Source organism: Medicago truncatula, chromosome 8 (genome assembly GCF_003473485.1).
Source record: "Medicago truncatula cultivar Jemalong A17 chromosome 8, MtrunA17r5.0-ANR, whole genome shotgun sequence".
NCBI lineage: Eukaryota > Viridiplantae > Streptophyta > Magnoliopsida > Fabales > Fabaceae > Medicago > Medicago truncatula.
In genome coordinates, this window is record NC_053049.1 from 21244805 (window position 1) to 21263156 (window position 18352).

Below are 18352 nucleotides of genomic sequence, written 5' to 3' on the forward strand. Positions count from 1 at the left end.
TTTGCAAACTCTAAAATATTATGACTACAAACAGTGCTAGTTCACCCCTCTAGAGCAAAGTTGTAACGCCCTATTTTATTATTTATTTAATTTAACTGAGTTTAGATGTCTTTTTATAATTTAGTCGATTTATTTTGATGAGTGATATTTTGTTATGTTATATGTTGGTATATATTACTATAAAATATTATGTTATTTGGTGTAGAAATATTTTGTTATTTAGTGTTGAAATATTATGTTATTTGGTGTGGAAATATATATGTTATGTGGTGTAGAAATATATATGTTATCTGGTGTAGAAATATATTAGTTATTTGATGTAGAAATATATATGTTATCTGGTGTATAAATATATTTGTTATTTGGTGAAGAAATATATATCTTATAGAAATATATTTGTTATAGAAATATTTTATATTATATATATATATATATATATATATATATATATATTAGGATAGAATATTGAGACTTTGAGGGCAGATTTGGAAATAAGAGAAAATAAGTAGGTTAAGGATTTATATAAAAGGGGAGAGTTAGAATTAGAAAATAAGGATTACGTGAAACCTATTTTTGGAGAAAAAGGGAGAAAACAAAGAGAAGAGAGAAGTCAGAGAAGAGAAGAATCTTGTGAGAAGAGGAGTAATCTTGTAGAGTCTGATCATCTAATTTAAGGTAAGGGTGGGACTAACTTTCTCTAATTCTAAGTTGTATAATTCTGAAATTGAGTTTAGCATGTTGTAGGTAGTAGTTATGGGAATTTGGGAATTAGGTTTTGAAGTTGTAATTGGTTGTTAATAGAGTAGAAAATTCGTTGAATTTGTGTAAAATTGATGTTCAGATCATGGGTTATTTTTAGTGCAATGTTTTATATGGTTTTGAGTGCCTTAACATGTATAGAAATGGTTAGACAAGTGTTTGGATCAAATTTGGGCATAGGGAAGTTAAAATTGGGATTTTGGGGTGAAAAGTGGGTTTTTCCCGAGTTGCTCTCTGACAGCACGTTCTGTTTCATGTTCTTGCATCTTTTTCTCTCGTTTCTGTTTTGAATTGGCATTTTCTATAAACATGAAAGTTGTAGATAATTGAGTTAGCTTTCCAGTGGCTTTGGTTTGACGTAAAAATGATTTTTTGTTCTTGAGATATGATGAAAATACTCCAATGAGGTCTTAGTGAAATTTTATGAAAATTCAGCACAACCGTTTCTAATTTAATCCAAAACTTATGGAATAATTCCAAATCTCAAAACTAGAAATAATAGGATTTTAATTAAGGAGTTTAAGAGTATTTAACCTATGTGGTGATGGATCTAATTTGGTTTGATGTGAATTCCTTGTTGGATGATTTAATATCCATATGAATGTATATGTTGATGAATATGATGTTATATGATGTTGTTCATGATTGATGAATTATTATATGAATGTATATGTTGATGAATATGATTTGATGTTGTTAGTAATGTGATATATTTGTATATGCATTATGTGAATTATATAAAATGCTTAAGTTGATGATTGATTATTATTTGACATTGTTATATCTTGAGATGTTTATGTGTTGCCTATGTTTCTGTTGTATATTAATTAAGCTGCATGTGTCGGTTTAAGATGTAAGAGGTCGTTCCAAAGTGTTGGAGTCCTAAGTTGTTGATGTTGTACACGTTGTTGAGTTTAGAGTTTATTAAGATGATTTAGATGATTTAAGATGATTTATATGATTTATATGTGACTAGAATAAGATTTGAAAATAAAATAAATATTGAGATGAGGGGTTGTTTTGTGAATTTAGAGAGTTTTGTGGGAAAACGAGGAATAAGATAGAATAGATAGAGGAGATATAAATAGGTGAGAACTAGGTTTAGAAAAGTTTTCACGTACAATCAGTTTTTGGAGAAAAGGGAGAAAAGTCAAGAGAGGAGAAGAGACCAAGGGAGGCTGCGATTTCGATTTCTTAAGGTAAGGTTGAGACTAGCATTCAATTCTATTAAGTCTATGATTCTGATGGTCGTATTTAACAAGTTGTAGGATTAGTTTGTGAGAATTTGAGAATTAGGTTAAAGTGAGAAATTGATGATTAATTGATGAAAAATTGTTAGATTGATGTAGAAACTGTGTAGAATCAATGTTAAGCTTAAAACCATGCCTTTAGGTGGATTTTCGTGAAAATCTGCATTCTGTCCGAGCCTGTATTCATCGCTCGCCTCGCGAGGGATGATCCTCGCCCTCGTGAGTGATGAAGTTCATCGCTCGCCTCGCGAGAAACTTTCCTTCGCCTCGCGAGTTGCATGTTGCAGCTCGCCATAGCGAGCAGATCACTCGCCATAGCGAGTTTGACGAGTGAGGAAACCTGATTTTGTGATTTAACTTATTAAGTCGAGCTTTAGATGATTTTGAGTGCCTGAATATGTACAATAATGATTAGGCAAGTTTTTAGATTGGGATTGAACCTGGGAAAGTTTAAAAATGGATTTTTGGGTGAAAAATGTCAAATTCCCGAGAGCACCCAGTTTCTTGTTCGCCAAGGCGAGCAGCTTACTCGCCAAGGCGAATGCCAATTTCCTGAACTCGCTATAGCGAGCAATGGTCCTCGCCTCGCGAGCTCCTGTAAGACAGAATACCTTGTTTAGGTTTTTGCGATCTTTGTCGCACGAGATATTATGAGTTGATCCTTGGGGTAGGAATGGAGGTTGAATACAGTATTAATGATGATATGTGAAGCTGTTATAATATGATTTAATGTTGATAATAATGTGATATATTTGTATATGCATTACATGAATTATATATGATGTTTGAGATGTTGTTGATTTGCATTTGATATTGTTATATCATGAACTGTTTTATGTACTGCCTATGTTGTTGTTTGTTTATTAACTAAGCTGCATGAGTCGGACTAAGATGAAAAATGTTGTTCCAAATTATTGGATTTATATAAGAGGTCGATGTTTTTAAGATGTAAGTTGTTAAGTTCATGCATACTCATTCATGTTTGGGGCTTGATGCCCTGGAGCTTTTGCTCAACACGTTGGGGGCTTGATGACCTGGAGCCTTTGCTCAATTAAGTTGAGGGCTTAATGCCCTGGAAGTATATTAATACTTAAATACGTTGAGGGCTTGATGTCCTGGATTGGTACCACATGCATGATTAAGAGGTCTAAGTTGCATAGTCAAGTTGAAGTCGCATTGTCGAGTCAAGTTGTCAAGTTGAAGAGTTGTGTCCATGAATTGTTTAAGGTGTTATATTTTAATGAAGTGTTTAATGAAGCATTGTTAATTATGATATGTTGAAGTTATTTATGTTGTTAAATATAATTGATGAATTATATGCTTAATATCATTGTTTGTGAAATCTCACCCCTTCTGCTTGAAAATGTTGCTCTTCGTATGAGTAACTTGCAGATGATCGAGAATAGGTTGTTGTAGTTGCTGTCGTGAGTGGTTTCCTTCTCGTGTGTGTCTTTAGGTGCTCTGATACGTAACAGGATGAGACTTTGTTGCATGCTTTTCTATTCTTTACGTATTGATTATGAATTTACATGACTATGTTTTAGATTGGATATTTTATGAGATGTTTTGATGAGGCCTTCGTGCTAAAGACTATTTTAGTTGTTGAATTAAATCCGCTGCGATGTTTTGAATATTATGTTGATTGAACTTTGAAGGAAAATTAGTTAATTATTCCATTTATGATTTTTAAGAAGTGTAGCATTCCGTTTATGTGGAAAACTCTGATTATTTGTTATGAAATTTTTATGTTGGGAAAACGGGATGTTACAAAAGAGGGTATGCGATTGTTAGCGTTTCCGGAGACCACAATGTTGTCACCACCTCCAAGAAAGGTGCCAACCAAAGGAGCTCCCAAAAAAAATCAAAACTACACCAAAATCAATGCGTAGGATCCCATCTACATGGGAGACTATTGATTCTGAACACCCGAAAAGTCAATCTTCACCACGAAAAAAATCTTCACAACCTAAAAGAAAAGGTGCTTGCATTTGCATTTCTCCGGTTCCGGTTCCTAAGCCTAGCTTGGTTTCAAGAAATTGTGATTCATCAAATCCTATGTATTACATGCCAAAATTCATGAGACCATACATTGAGGGACTTGTGGATGTTATTGGTGACGAACATTGTGGGTAAAGGGCTATTTCCGAACGCGTGGGTTTGACAGAAGAAAGTCATGTTATGGTGCGGAGAGCACTTATTAAAGAGTTGAAAGAGCATACGAACAAATACACCGAGATATCTGCGAGCGAGGACTGTTACAAGTACATTGTGGATGGATCGCATCCCCCTAAAAATCCTAGTAGATTTGCACCTCCCGACAAATGGTTGACATTGCCGTATATGGGACACATCGTTGTATCTTGTTACAATAGGCCGGTGGTGGATATGACTACCCTTGATATTGGAGTCTTCGAGACTTTTTTTCCCACTTAGAGGTGTGCCTCCGGTTAATCCAAAAAGCAACATGATTTGCCTTGGTTTAATCTCAAATCATTTTATCATTCTTTCATTGAAAGATGGTTGTCAACTACCTCCATCATCCATGGAGTGGAGAAATCATAGGAGCGATGAGGCAAAAACATGGGATTATGAATTCTTGAATCAACACGATCGTTTCTGAGCACTCATGGAGATTGAGGACAAAGAGAGACCGGTTCCACCAAACAAACCAACAAATCAAGACAATCCAATTATGTTTGATGACACTCCGGTTAAAGCAAACACCGAATTTGAAGATGTTCTGGAACATTTAGATGATTTTGTTGGAACCAAATGTGTTTAACATTACCCTTTGAGAGTTTTGATTATGACAAGTTATTAAAAATTGTCAATTGCATATGCTAATATTTGTTGAAGTGTACATGACCATAGACAAAAATTTGACATCTTAAATAGGTTCTGGAAGAACAAAAGAGAGCAAAGGAATCAACGAAAAGGAAGCTTAAAGCGTCTGAAGAGAAGTGCTCCTGAAGTCAAAGTGCTCCTGAAGTGATGACGTCATCAGAAGCATCTAATCAGAAGCTGAAGATCACCAGAAGCTCTAGTTCATCAGGAGATGCAAGACTTAAAGCTTTAAAGGTTGTTCAATGGACTTAATCTCCTCTAAGCATTGCAGAAGACTGGAAGACTAAAGCAACGACTATTTTGAAAGGATTTGAAGCATTGGATGCTTATTCTTTGAAGAGCGTTGACAAAGTACAATTGTACTAAGTGTACAACCACTATCTCCACTACTCATTTTGTGTCTCTACTACAAGACAAGGATAACAGCTCCGTCTGCAACGATGTTCCTACATATTGGGAATGGATTTGAAATTGATCCTTCAGATGACAATAACCATATCAGGCAAACGATCATTGGTGATTGATCAAAGCTTCAAACGACTCTATTTTGATGTGCTGACAATGTGACAACGTCTCTTTTCTACACCTCTATAAAGGAGTGGAGACTTAAAGAATGGTATGTCTGAACAATAAGACTCAACAACAATTTGAAAGCGCCTAAACTCTGTCAAAATTGTTCTGCATCAAAAGTTCACTTAAAATTTCTTATCAAAGTTCATATCTTAGAAATTCTAGAGTCTTAAGAGGTTGTATCTGATTGTATTGTGAACACCACTGATTGTGTATCAAGTGTTCAACATCAAACATTTTTCTTTGTAATTCTGTTTGAATTTAGAAGTTTCTTGCAGTTGTGCTGGAGCATAAGAAGTCTCTTGATTGTGTTCAGGAGCATAGGAAGTCTCTTGCAGTTGTGCTTGAGCATTTGAAGTCTCTTGCTAGTTTTAGCAGTGAGCAATTGTAATCAGATATTACATAGTGAACTCTCCTCGGAAGTGCAAGGGGGACATGACTGACTTCCGGTTTATGGAAGGAACCTGTATAATTTCTCTGTGTCTTTCTTCTCTCTCTCTCTCTCTATATATATATATATATATATATATATATATATATATATCTGTTTTTATCCGCTGCATCTAGTTCTGAACATCACTTCAGAAGTAGAACTCTATTTGCTTCTGATCAGTGTTTTCAGCACAGGAGAAAAAAAAATAAAAAGACAACACAATTCAACCCCCCCCCCCTCTTGTGTTTTTCTCACCTTCAGATTTGTTTTTATTAGATGAAATATGACACTTTTTGGTTGATGTTAATCCATTTTTGGTCGATACGCGCCGACGTATTTTTTGGGATATATAATCTAATGACCAATTTTTTAGGTGATATGTAACTAACCTTTAACTATATATATATATATATATATATATATATATATATATATATATTGTAGTTTCACATTTATTAGTAATTAATGTACATTACGTGTAATGTGTTGCATAATGTGGAAAATTTGATGAATTTCAAACAATTGTGAAACGTTAAAGCATTATCGGTTTTATGTAATGTTACCGAATAATTGATAACCTATGAAATATTGATGTTTGTGATTGTTGGATGTTGTTGTTTCGGTTTGATTTCCTCCGGATTTTCCGTTTGAAATTATAGGTAAAACAGGACAAATTTCCAGGAAAAAAACTAGTGCAGACTGCACTGATTCTGTTAACTGGTGTGAACGGCAGTTAACTGCCGTTGGGTTCCAGCGGTTGTTAACTTCCGGCGTATTATTGAACGCCAGTTAACTTTCGCTGGGGGTAATTATGCAATTTACTTGTGTCATTGTGAAGTTTTCTATGTCAGAAAAACAATTTTCTTTATATATTAACGAGCAATACAATTGCTTGGCACACTAAAGACCTTCCAACATCTTAAGATCCTATTTAGGTTATAAGTTTGTGTTACCAAACTCGTCAACGAGCAATACATATTTATATTACTTGTATTTTATTCTTACATATATAGTTTATATTTTAACTAGCGTTTTGAAGGCACAACTTGCCCATCAATCTGTTCTTCTTATTCTATAATGTGCATAAATTACAAACAATAGTTTTTATGCAATTCTTCTTAAAATAATTTTGATTTCGAATAAAATTATAGGTTTCAAATTTTTTCTCTTTCATCTTGTAACGAACCATACTTATTCTTTTCAAATACGCTAACAATATAACAAATATAATATTTTTTTATCTTTTTGAATGACACCAACAATATAATCTTAGAGTTATGATACATAGACAACCTTAGGTGACAATACACCTCTTAACATCCACACAAAAATCTGACATGTAGTCATGTGGACCCCACACAAAGACACTTTCTCTTTCATCTTCTCTTCTCTCTTCCCAGTGCATGAGTTGTACAAGGGTGTCTATGTAACATTTTTCATAATCTTATTTAGACAAGTTTATTTAAGAGTATAATCGAAAGTGAAAAATCATTCTAAAAGTATTTTTATATATAGTATAAATATCTCCATTAATTTTATTTGTTTGTTTACGTATTTTAATATTTATGTTATTAAAATTTATATCTTGTCAAAAAAAATGTTATATAAATTTATATGTTTTTCAAATTAAATTAAAAAAATTTTAAAAAAATATATTTTTAAAGTTGAAAAGATTCGTATTGGTTTGTGGGGTTAGTCGACAATCTTGAAAGCAGTTTGCGATGTTATCAGTCACATTAATATAAGTTTTATTTTGGCTTGTTCAAAACAAAAACAAAAAAAAAATAATATTATTCTCATTCAAATAAGTGGATTTCTAGTCACTAAACTACTTGATAAAAAAATCTTAATTAAAGTATCTAGACCAATGTACAAAAACAACTCTAAAATTAAATATAAAAATAAACTGTATTTTTGTTCAACATTTGCTTCAAGATATTTCATTAACCACTAACTCAATTCTTATACAAATATAAAGTTAAATCTAAATCAACATCGTAATTATAGAAAACTCCAAAATCAACTTCAGAAAGTCACTCATTCTAAAATTGTTTCAAGTGCTTAACGGTTGAGTTCTTATGGTTTGGGTCATCGAAAAGAAAATGCATTGTTGATATAGATAGTATCGTATTCTATCCCCTTTTTCTAGATATATTATATATTGTTCCTATCAATTAAGTTAAACTTGCATCAATCATAATTAAGTTTTTATATTAACTCTAATTCATTTTTTTTTAGTAAAAACAAGTGTACATCAATATTTTTGCGACTATAAAAGACAAAAAAATATATAAAATAGTTGAAAATTTTAATCAAAATCGTAAACATCAATATTTGTTTATAACATCAATGAATATTGGAGCAAATATTAACTTCGATAAAAATATATTTTATACAAACATATTTAACCTTTTGTTTTTCTTTTTAAAAAAAAAAAAAAAAAAAAACCTTTTTCTTTGTTTGGTTTGGTTTGGTTTGAGAGATAGCTTTTTCCGTTTACTTAGCCGTTAAGGTCACGTGACAATACGCTCCTCCGTTGGATCAAATAACATCAACAAAATCAAAGTAACATGGGGCGGTGGGGTTATTCCTGTAAATTCACATTAAATCCGACCGTTATAGACATTCAAATTCGTTCATATAATACTTTTCCTTTTTCTCCTCTGTTTCTCTCTCAAAACTCTCTCTCTCTCTCTCTCTCTCCAATGGCTAATACAAACACCGATGAACACAACAGTGTAAGATCTTCAATCATGGAATGGAAACAAATGCACCCACTTCACCAAATAGCTGAAACACCAACCCACAAACTCCTCTTAAAGCAATGGCTTAAAGAAGAAGAACTCATCAATGGACGCATAGCTTTAAAAGAAACCCAGATAGATTCAATCCGCAAAGAAATCACAATGCTCTACATCTTTTTCTTCCTTTTCCATTCAACTACCCTCATGCTCCTCTTCAACTCTTCCTCTGTTACAACACCTAAAGCTTGTCACAAATCATGGGTCCCATCACTCTGTTCTCTGTTATTCTCATTGGGGCTTATATGGGCTTTGAGGTATAAGAGTGATGTAGAGGCTCATATGGAGAAGATGCTGTCGAGGGAGAAAGAGGATCGCGGATTGTTGAGGAAATGTGTGGAGGAATTGAAGAAGAAAGGGTTGGAGTTTGATTTGTTGAAGGAAGTTGATGCTTTGAGAAGGGCCAAGAGTTTGAGAGTTGAAAGTAAAGAGGTTAGGAAATGGTCTTCAAGGGATTTTGTTTCTCTGTTTTTCTTCTCAATGGCTTGTTTGTCTCTTGCTGTCATAAGGGTTATCTTGTGTAGTTAGGGATTTGAAATAGAAACATGGGTTTTTTTGGGTTTCTTTTTTTGTTGATGTTTTTGTTACTTGTTATTGATTGGGGTAGATGCAGAATGTACTGTTCTGCTTTTCTTTTTATTTCTATTTTTGTTGTAATTTGAGAATATTAATTGAAATTCATGAAATAATAACTTCTTTAAATTTGAGGCTGTTTTTTACATTGATATTTAGCATGCTTTTTTATTTAATTGGCATGAATTTTTATATTAATCTTGAATTCTTAATAGCTTTATTTTGCATGATGTAAGCCGAAGTGACAAAGTAAACAAGCATAATAGTAACGAATGTGGTTATTGTTATTGTTAGTTTTGATGCTTGTAATGGTCTATTGTACAATTATGCTTGTAATGTTCTTTAATGAACTCAAGACAGCAAACAAGCTACTTAGGTTTTGTGAAAGAATGACTTCAACTTTCTAATTTCGTTCTCTTTGGAATAAACCCTTTACCATGATTTCGTAAGCGCGAATTTCAAAAAGGATTCATATGTTTACCGCTTCCAGGAGAACCGATACAAGCATTGATAGCTTAAGTCATGAGGAGGTGCTGCTAGATACGGGGTACATTCAGCAGTTGGTGAAAGATTGGGCTGAAACAGAAGTCAATGAAGAGGAAACAACATATAAGCTTGAACCGCGACGTCGTAACAAACCAGCATGGACCCGCGACTTTATCATGACAATGCTTAAGTGAAGAATTCCGTTACAAGTTAATAACAAAAAAGTTTAGCACAGTAGTTACTATCCGTTAATATTAGGAAAAGTAGTTTATTTTCCTTTATTATGCTAAGAGTAATAATAGGGAATTTAGTTTCATATTTTGTGTATAAATAACTCCTTTGAGACTTTGGAAGGTATTGAGACATCCACCGACTAGCTTGCTTTACCGCCTCCCTCGAACAATACATGACATCCACCGATGCACGCCTCATGGAATTATCCGAAATTCGACAACAAGGGAACGCACCACCACCAGCCGACATCACTGCCGTCATGAAGACACTCCGCCTGAACGTTCCTCGTTTCGACGGCAAAGGAGTCGAAGATTGGATTTACAAAATCAACAAATTGTTTAACCTCCACCAGTTAGCAACAGAATCGCGCCTCACCATGGTTTCGTTCCATCTAGATGGTGAAGCATCCTCATGGTTTCAATGGATGGAAAAAAAGTGGTGCGATCAACAGCTGGGAGGATTTTCTCAGAGAAGTTCAGAAACGTTTTGGACCCTCCTTATATGAAGATCCACTAGGACGTATTTCTAAACTAATCCATCGCGATACAGTGGCTCGATTCGGATCTGAATTCGAAGAATTGATGAGGATAGAAACGAAGAACTTCGTGGACGAGTTCCAACAGCAGCCATGCCACTCTGCAATCAGTTCCAACAGGGAAATCGCAACTACCCGTGAAATGGCTGTCACCAGCGGAATGGCGTGACAAAGGACTCTGCTTCAGTTGTGATGAAAAATTCCACTCTAATCACCGCTGCAAAAACAGAATGATGATAATGTGTGGTTACAAAGAAGATGAAGATAACAGTGAAACTCAAAGTTATCCAGACGCTACAGAAGAGACGCTTGAAGAGACACCGGAGGTAAGTTTACACTCTCTAACCAATCCGATGAACCCACGCATATTTTGAATTTTTGGCCAAGCACAAAACAGAAATATTAGAAGTGCTAATATAGGCATCAATTATAACTTCATTCAAGAAGGCCTCGTTCAGAAATTGGGATTAACAACAGAGACTGCTAAACACTTCAAGGTATATATGGGTAATGGACAACATCTAAGTTGTCAACAAAAATGTGTGGGGGTGCCACTCGTTATGCAAGGCCATTTGTTTGAAGTGGACCTTTATATTTTACCTATTTGTGGACTATATATTGTTCTGGGCATGCAGTGGTTAAGAACACTAGGCACCTGCTTACATTATCATAATGCTCTCACCATGGAATTTAGATGGAAAGGGAAACAAGTTCGTTTGATGGGTGAGTCTCGCACCAACCCCAGCCCAGTCACCTTCGCACAAATGCGAACCATCCTCGAAGCCGGTGATTTTAGAGGTCTCTTTCATCTTACCGCCACTAAGACCACTACTGTCGCCTCACAACCAAACGACGACAGCAACATTTCTACTATTGATGCCTCCCTACCAGTTGAAGCGCAAGGCATACTATTACGACATCATAAGGTTTTCACCACACCATCTCAATTACCACCGTACCAAAGCAGCGATCACCGAATTCATTTGCAAAATGGATCCTCACCGGTTAACGTACGACCCTACCATTACCCCTATTTTCAGAAAGATACCATGGAGAAGTTGGTTCAAGAAATGCTTGATTGTGGCTATATTCGTCCCAGTAATAGTCCTTATTCTTCGCCAGTGCTCTTAGTTTTAGAAAGAAGGATGGCTCTTGGCGATTTTGTGTTGACTATCGCGCCCTCAACAATATCACCATTAAAGACAGTTTTCCAATTCCCACCATTGACGAACTATTAGATGAGTTAGGCGGTGCAGTCATATTCTCAAAACTTGATCTTAGAGCTGGGTACCATCAAATTCGCATGGATAACCGTGACATTCACAAAACATCATTCCGCACGCACAATGATCACTATGAGTTTCTGGTCATGCCATTTGGACTCACTAACGCCCCTTCTACCTTCCAGTCAGCCATGAACGACGCCTTCCGACCCTTTTTACGACGCTTTGTCACTGTTTTCGTTGATGACATCCTAGTTTACAGCAAGAGGAGTATTCAAGAGCATGTGTCTCACCTGCAGCAAGTGTTACAATGTCTGGAAGATAAGGAATTTTTTGCCAAGGGAAGCAAGTGTCAGTTCTTCCAAAAATCTGTGGAATACTTGGGTCACCGGTGCAATGCATAACTGGCCAAAACCAAAGAACCTTAAACAACTAAGAGGTTTTTTGGGACTTAAAGGATACTACCGACGTTTCGTAGCTAATTATGCAACAATAGATGCACCTCTAACCGAATTACTCAAAAAAGATAACTTCACGTCGGATGACAAAGCCAACGACGCATTTGAGCTCTTAAAACACACAATGACGGTAACACCAGTTCTAAGGCTTCCTTTTCACCAAACAATTTATAGTTGAAACAGACGCATCCAACATAGGAGTAGGAGGAGTTCTAATGCAAGATAAACACCTAATTGGCTTCTTTAGCAAAAACTTGGGGAGAGGAGCATCAGCGTACCATAGAGAATTGCGAGCCATTGTGGAAGCTATAACCAAATGGCGGCAATATCTGCTTGGTAGACACTTCATTGTTCGCACTGATCATAAGAGTCTTCGTGAACTACTGACCCAAGTAGTACAAACCCCTGATCAACACCATTACCTCCGCAAGCTATTGGGATTCAATTTCACTATCGAGTACAAATCAGGCTCCACTAACTCAGCAGCGGACGCTTTGTCTCGACAATTTGAAGACGATCAGACCACCTTGCAGCTGGCGCTATCGTTAGGTCAATTTGATTTCATAAAGAAATTAAGACAAGAGAATACAACCATGGAAGACCTCAAAGCTCTTCACCAACAAATTCAACAAGGTAAGGGAAAGGAATCCGGTTTTGATGTGCATGATGGTCTATTGCGGTCTAAAGGACGACTATACATCAGCAAACATTCGACACTTATGGCTCTTCTATTGAAGGAATTCCACGAGTCATATATTGGAGGACATGCAGGCGTGGAACGCACATTTCATCGCTTAAATGCAAACTTTTCATGGGAAAGGATGCGTCAGGAGGTTAAGACATTTGTCTCTCAATGTTTTACCTGTCAAACCGTTAAGTATGCGACCACTCCTCCAAATGGGTTGCTGCAACCTCTACCACTACCGGAGCGAGTATGGGAAGATGTGGCACTTGATTTCATTGTAGGACTCCCCCCGTCGAACAACAACACATCCATACTAGTAGTGATTGATCGATTCACCAAATATGCACATTTTGGAGCTCTTCCCACTCATTACACTACATCCAAGGTAGCTGAGTTGTTCACAAGCCAATTTTGGCGTAATTTGTTTGATCTAATGGGCACTAAACTCAAGATGAGCTCATCTTACCATCCTCAAACTGATGGGCAAACAGAGATCACAAATAGATATGTTGAACAATGTTTGAGAGCTTTTGCAGCCGATTACCCTAAGAAATGGGGAAGATTCCTAACCTAGGCCGAATACCACTACAACACTAGTCATCATTCAGCAATAACCATGACACCCTTTATGGGCGTCCTCCCCCCCACCATTCCAACATATGTGCGTGGGAAATCCAAAATTCAAGCAGTAGAAGGCGACCTGTTGACGAGAGATGAAATTCTACAACACCTAAAGAAGAACTTGATGCACTCTCAACACTGGATGGTGCAACAAGCCAATAAACATCGCATTGACATGCAATTTGAGGTAGGTGATTTGTGTAACGTCCTCTTTGAATTATTTGTTTTATTTGATTATTTTATTGAGTTTAGAGTCTTTTTGAATAATTTATTTGATTTATGATGATGTGTGTTATTTTTGTGTTATAAGTTGGTGTTTTAGTAGCATATTATATTATAGGGATAGGATCAAATGACACCGTGGTGTCAAATTAAATTTGACACCAAATCATAACCATTAATTCAACTTTAATCCGACGTCTCTCATCAATTCATTAAATGCTCACATGCTTATCAAATTATCTAATTTTTAATTTTAGAAACAATTTATTCTTTCTTTTTTTGATTAATTATTTACCATTTGATTTCTCCCTACAATTTCTTTTTTTTACTAATCTTTGTTCAATCATCTTTGTATTGACTACTCTTTCATTTGTTGGATAGTAGTATTCTTGAGTTCATGCTGCTAATATTCTTGTATCGGATGTTCTAACATTTGTGTTTTGCTTTCGTTTAGTAGCATAAGTTCTTTTTTATTTTTTGGTGCAATGTGCTCTTTATAAATCAATTTCCTTTGGTTCTTCTAGGAAAAAAAAAAAAAAAGGTTAATAGGAATAAAAAAAATAAGGATGATAAGCCCTAAAAAAAAGAATGACAGTGAATAATTTTTGGCAAACAAACTATAATAATACCAATAGAGAATTTTTGGTAAATAATTAATCAAAAAAAGAAAGAATAAATTGTTTCTAAAATTAAAATTTATATAATTTGTTAAGCATGTGAGCATTCAATGAATTGATGAAAAACGTCGGATTAAAGTTGAATTAATGGTTATGATTTGGTGTCAAATTTAAATTTGACACCATGGTGTCATTTGATCCTATCCCTATATTATAATATATATATTATTTGGTGTAGGGATATTATGTTATTTGTTAGTATAATATATATATATATATATATATATATATATATGTTATTTGGTGTATAAATATATTATATTATATTATATTATCTAGTGTAGAAATATATTTGTTATAGAAATATATTTGTTATTTGGTGTAGAAGTATTTTATATATATATTAAAATAGAATATTGAGACTTTGCGGGCTGATTTGGGAATTTAGAAGAGTTTAAGAGAATAAGTGGAGTTAAGAGAAAATAGGTAGGTTAAGGTTATAAAAAGAGAAAAGCGAGAAGTCAGAATAGTTTTTCACGTACAACCAGTTTTTGGAGAAAAAGGGAGAAAACCTGGAGAAGAGGAGGAACGAGAAGAGAATCTTGCAATCGATTTCTTAAGGTAAGGGTGAGACTAACATTCAATAATCTTAAATCTATGATTCTGAAAATTGTATTTAACATGTTGTAGGTTTAGTTTTTGAGAATTTGGGAATTAAGGTTAAGAGTGATGATTGTGATGGTTTTGAATGAAAGTGAAGTTGAATAATATAGGTTGCTTTTTCTGATTTTTCTTTTCATCTCTGCCCCGAATTTGAAATGAAATCTGGTATTGATAGGTCCAGAATTGGTCTTAGGTGTAAACACGAAAGTTGTAGGTATGGATGTTAGTTTTTTAATGCCGTTCATCTGACGTCAAAAAGATTTATAGAACTTGAGTTATGGTCAAATTACTGCACGTAGGTCACAGTGAATTTTTATGAATTTCAGCACAACTTTGTCCGAATTTGAAATGAAAACTGGTATTGATTGGTACAGAATTGGTCTTAGGTGTAAACACGAAAGCTGTAGGTATGGACGTTAGCTTTCTAATGCCGTTGGTCTGACGTCAAAACGATTTATATAACTTGAGTTATGGTCAAATTACTGCACGTAGGTCACAGTGAATTTTTATGAATTTCAGCACAACTTTGTCAGAATTTGAAATGAAAACTGGTATTGATTGGTACAAAATTGGTCTTAGGTGTAAACACGAAAGTTGTAGGTATGAATGTTAGCTTTCTAATGCCGTTGGTTTGACTTCAAAAGGATTTATAAAACTTGAGTTATGGTCAAATTACTGCACGTAGGTCACAGTGAATAATTGAATATGATTGATGAATTAGTATATGTATGTTTATGCTGTGAATACGATATTGTCCATGATTGATGAAGTGTTATATGTATATATGATGTCTTAAGATGTTGATTATTATTTGATGTTGTTATATCTTGAGGTGTTTAAGTGCTGCATATGTTGATGTTGTTGGTTATGTGAAATAATTATATGTCTTATGTGGAAAATGTATGATGTTTAAGTTGTTGATGTTTTTCATTAATATTGTTATGTTGAGAATTGCTTGTGCTGTTTCTGTTGCTGTTGAATATTGATTAAGTTGCAGATGTTGGTTTAAGTTGTCTAAGTTGTAAGTTGTCGTTCCAAAGTATTGGAGTCTTAAGTTGTTGATGTTGTCTAAGTTGTTGAAGTTGTAGTTGAAGCTGTTGTTGGTGACTGTTTATGTTCAGGTGTTTTGTGAGAGGTGGTGTACTCTTACGTTTTTATTCTTTAAGAGGTGGTGTACTCTTACTTGTCGTTTTATAAGAGGTGGTGTACTCTTACGTTGTTATTCTTTAAGAGGTGGTGTACTCTTACTTGTCGTTTTATAAGAGGTGGTGTACTCTTACGTTGTTATTCTTTAAGAGGTGGTGTACTCTTACTTGTCGTTTATAAGAGGTGTTGTACTCTTACGTTGTTATTCTTTAAGAGGTGGTGTATTATTACGTTGTCGTATTATAAGAGGTGGTGTACTCTCACGTAGTTGTGTTGTCAGGTTGACGTTGTCGTTGATGAATTTTTGAAGTTGTTGATAAAGACAAACCATGAAATATTAATGATTATGTTGTGTTGCTTATATTATTATGAGATGATGATTAAATATGTGTTGTTATGTTATGATGAGATGATGAATATGTTGTTGTTATATTATTATAAGATGATGAATATGTGTTGTTGTATTATTATTAAGTGATGATTATGTTGTGTTGTATATGATTGTTATTATTAAGTGATGATTATGTTGTGTGGTCTAAGTTATTATGAGATGATGATTACGTTGTGTGTTAAAGATGATATTTATGATGTGATGATCTATGTTGGTTATGATTTGGTTATTATGTGCTATATGATGAAGTTTATAATATGATGAATATGAAGTTAATGATAATTAGAAGTTGGTTGAGTTATTAAGAATCATTACATAAATGATTATTATTACTAATAGATGAATTTATTTATGTTGTTAAATATAATTAATGAATTATATGCTTGATATTATTGTTTTGTGAAATCTCACCCCTTCTGCTTGGAAATGTTGCTCTTCGTATGAGTAACTTGCATGTGATCGAGTTTAAGTTGCTGTTAGATTGCTGTCGTGAGTGGATTATCTCTCATGTGTATCTTTAGGTGCTCTGATACGTAATGGGATGGGAACTTTGTTGCATGCTTTTCTATTCCTTATGTATTGCTTATGAATTTACATGATTAAGTTGTTAATTGGATTTCTATGAGATACTTTGATGAGGCCTTCGTGCCAAAATTATTTTAGATGTTCGAATAAATTCCGCTGCGAAGTATTAAATATTATGTTATTGAATTTTGAAGATAATTAGTTAATTATTCCGTTTATGATTTTAAGAAAAGAAGTGTGACATTCCGTTTATGTGAATTACTCTAATTAATTAAATGAAATTTTTACGTTGGGAAAACGGGGTGTTACAATTTGGTCCTTGTGAAACTTCAACCTTATAGGCAAGCAATGGTGGCTGCTAGACTGAATCACAAGATTTGTAGAAGATTCTTTGGGCCATTTCCGGTGATAGAACACATTGGTGCTGTAGCATATAAGCTAGGTCTGCCACCTGGAAGTCGCATTCATCCCACATTCCACATATCCCTCCTGCGAGCTTACAAAGGATCAGCTACTGACAAATTTTACCCATTTCCAAAAGAAAGTATTGTCAACCGGCCTTTACTGCACCTAATAGATATCTTGGCTGGACGCATTTGCAAGCAACAAGGTCGTACTCACAAACAAGTTTTGGTACAGTGGTCTCATAGCCAACCAGAGGATGCTACTTGGGAGGATTTATCATCATTCGTCGAGCTTTATGGCATCCCTGACCTTGAGGACAAGGTCAATTTCAAGGAGGGCAGTCGTGATAGCTTAAGTCATGAGGAAGTGCTGCTAGATACGGGGCACATTCAGCAGTTGGTGAAAGATTGGGCTGAAACAGAAGTCAATGAAGAGGAAACAACAAATAAGCTTGAACCGCGACGTCTAACAAACCAGCATGGACCCGCGACTTTATCATGACAATGCTTAAGTGAAGAATTACGTTACAAGTTAATAACAAAAAAGATTAGCACAGTAGTTACTATCCATTAATTATTAGGAAAAGTAGTTTATTTTCGTTTGTTATGCTAAGAGTAATAATAGGGAATTTAGTTTCATATTTTGTGTATAAGTAACTCCTTTGAGACTTTGGAAGGTATTGAGAATTATTTCGTGAAAGAGATTTGGAGTTTGACATTGATTCGAAGAGTGCACTTTACTTTACCGTATCAAGTATGATCATGAGCGCCGCACAACAATAACGCCTAGACATTGAGGAGAAATGAAGTAACGATGATCATGAGCGCCACACAAATGACAACACCTCTAATCACTCCATGCAAGCGCAAATTCAAATGTGGTTATGAGAGTAATTTGACCATTAGGTTTTG

The 18352-nt window shown here is 34.7% G+C and overlaps 2 protein-coding genes across 2 annotated transcripts; both read left to right on the forward strand.

The window, feature by feature from the left end:
* The first annotated feature begins 8515 nt into the window (after positions 1–8515).
* LOC25502386 (uncharacterized) lies at positions 8516–9359 on the forward strand. The gene has a single exon (XM_013589768.3). The coding sequence runs from the start codon at positions 8562–8564 to the stop codon at positions 9183–9185; it is 624 nt and encodes a 207-aa protein (XP_013445222.1). The 5' UTR covers positions 8516–8561; the 3' UTR covers positions 9186–9359.
* Positions 9360–17384: 8025 nt separating this feature from the next.
* On the forward strand, positions 17385–17942 carry LOC112417346 (uncharacterized). The gene has a single exon (XM_024772926.1). It carries the CDS (start codon positions 17385–17387, stop codon positions 17940–17942), a length of 558 nt encoding a protein of 185 aa, XP_024628694.1.
* Positions 17943–18352: the final 410 nt, after the last annotated feature.

Excerpts from the sequence above, each read along its gene's own strand:
- LOC25502386 (XM_013589768.3), top strand. The coding sequence starts at position 8,562 with ATGGCTAATACAAACACCGATGAACACAACAGTGTAAGATCTTCAATC.
- LOC112417346 (XM_024772926.1), top strand. The coding sequence starts at position 17,385 with ATGGTGGCTGCTAGACTGAATCACAAGATTTGTAGAAGATTCTTTGGG.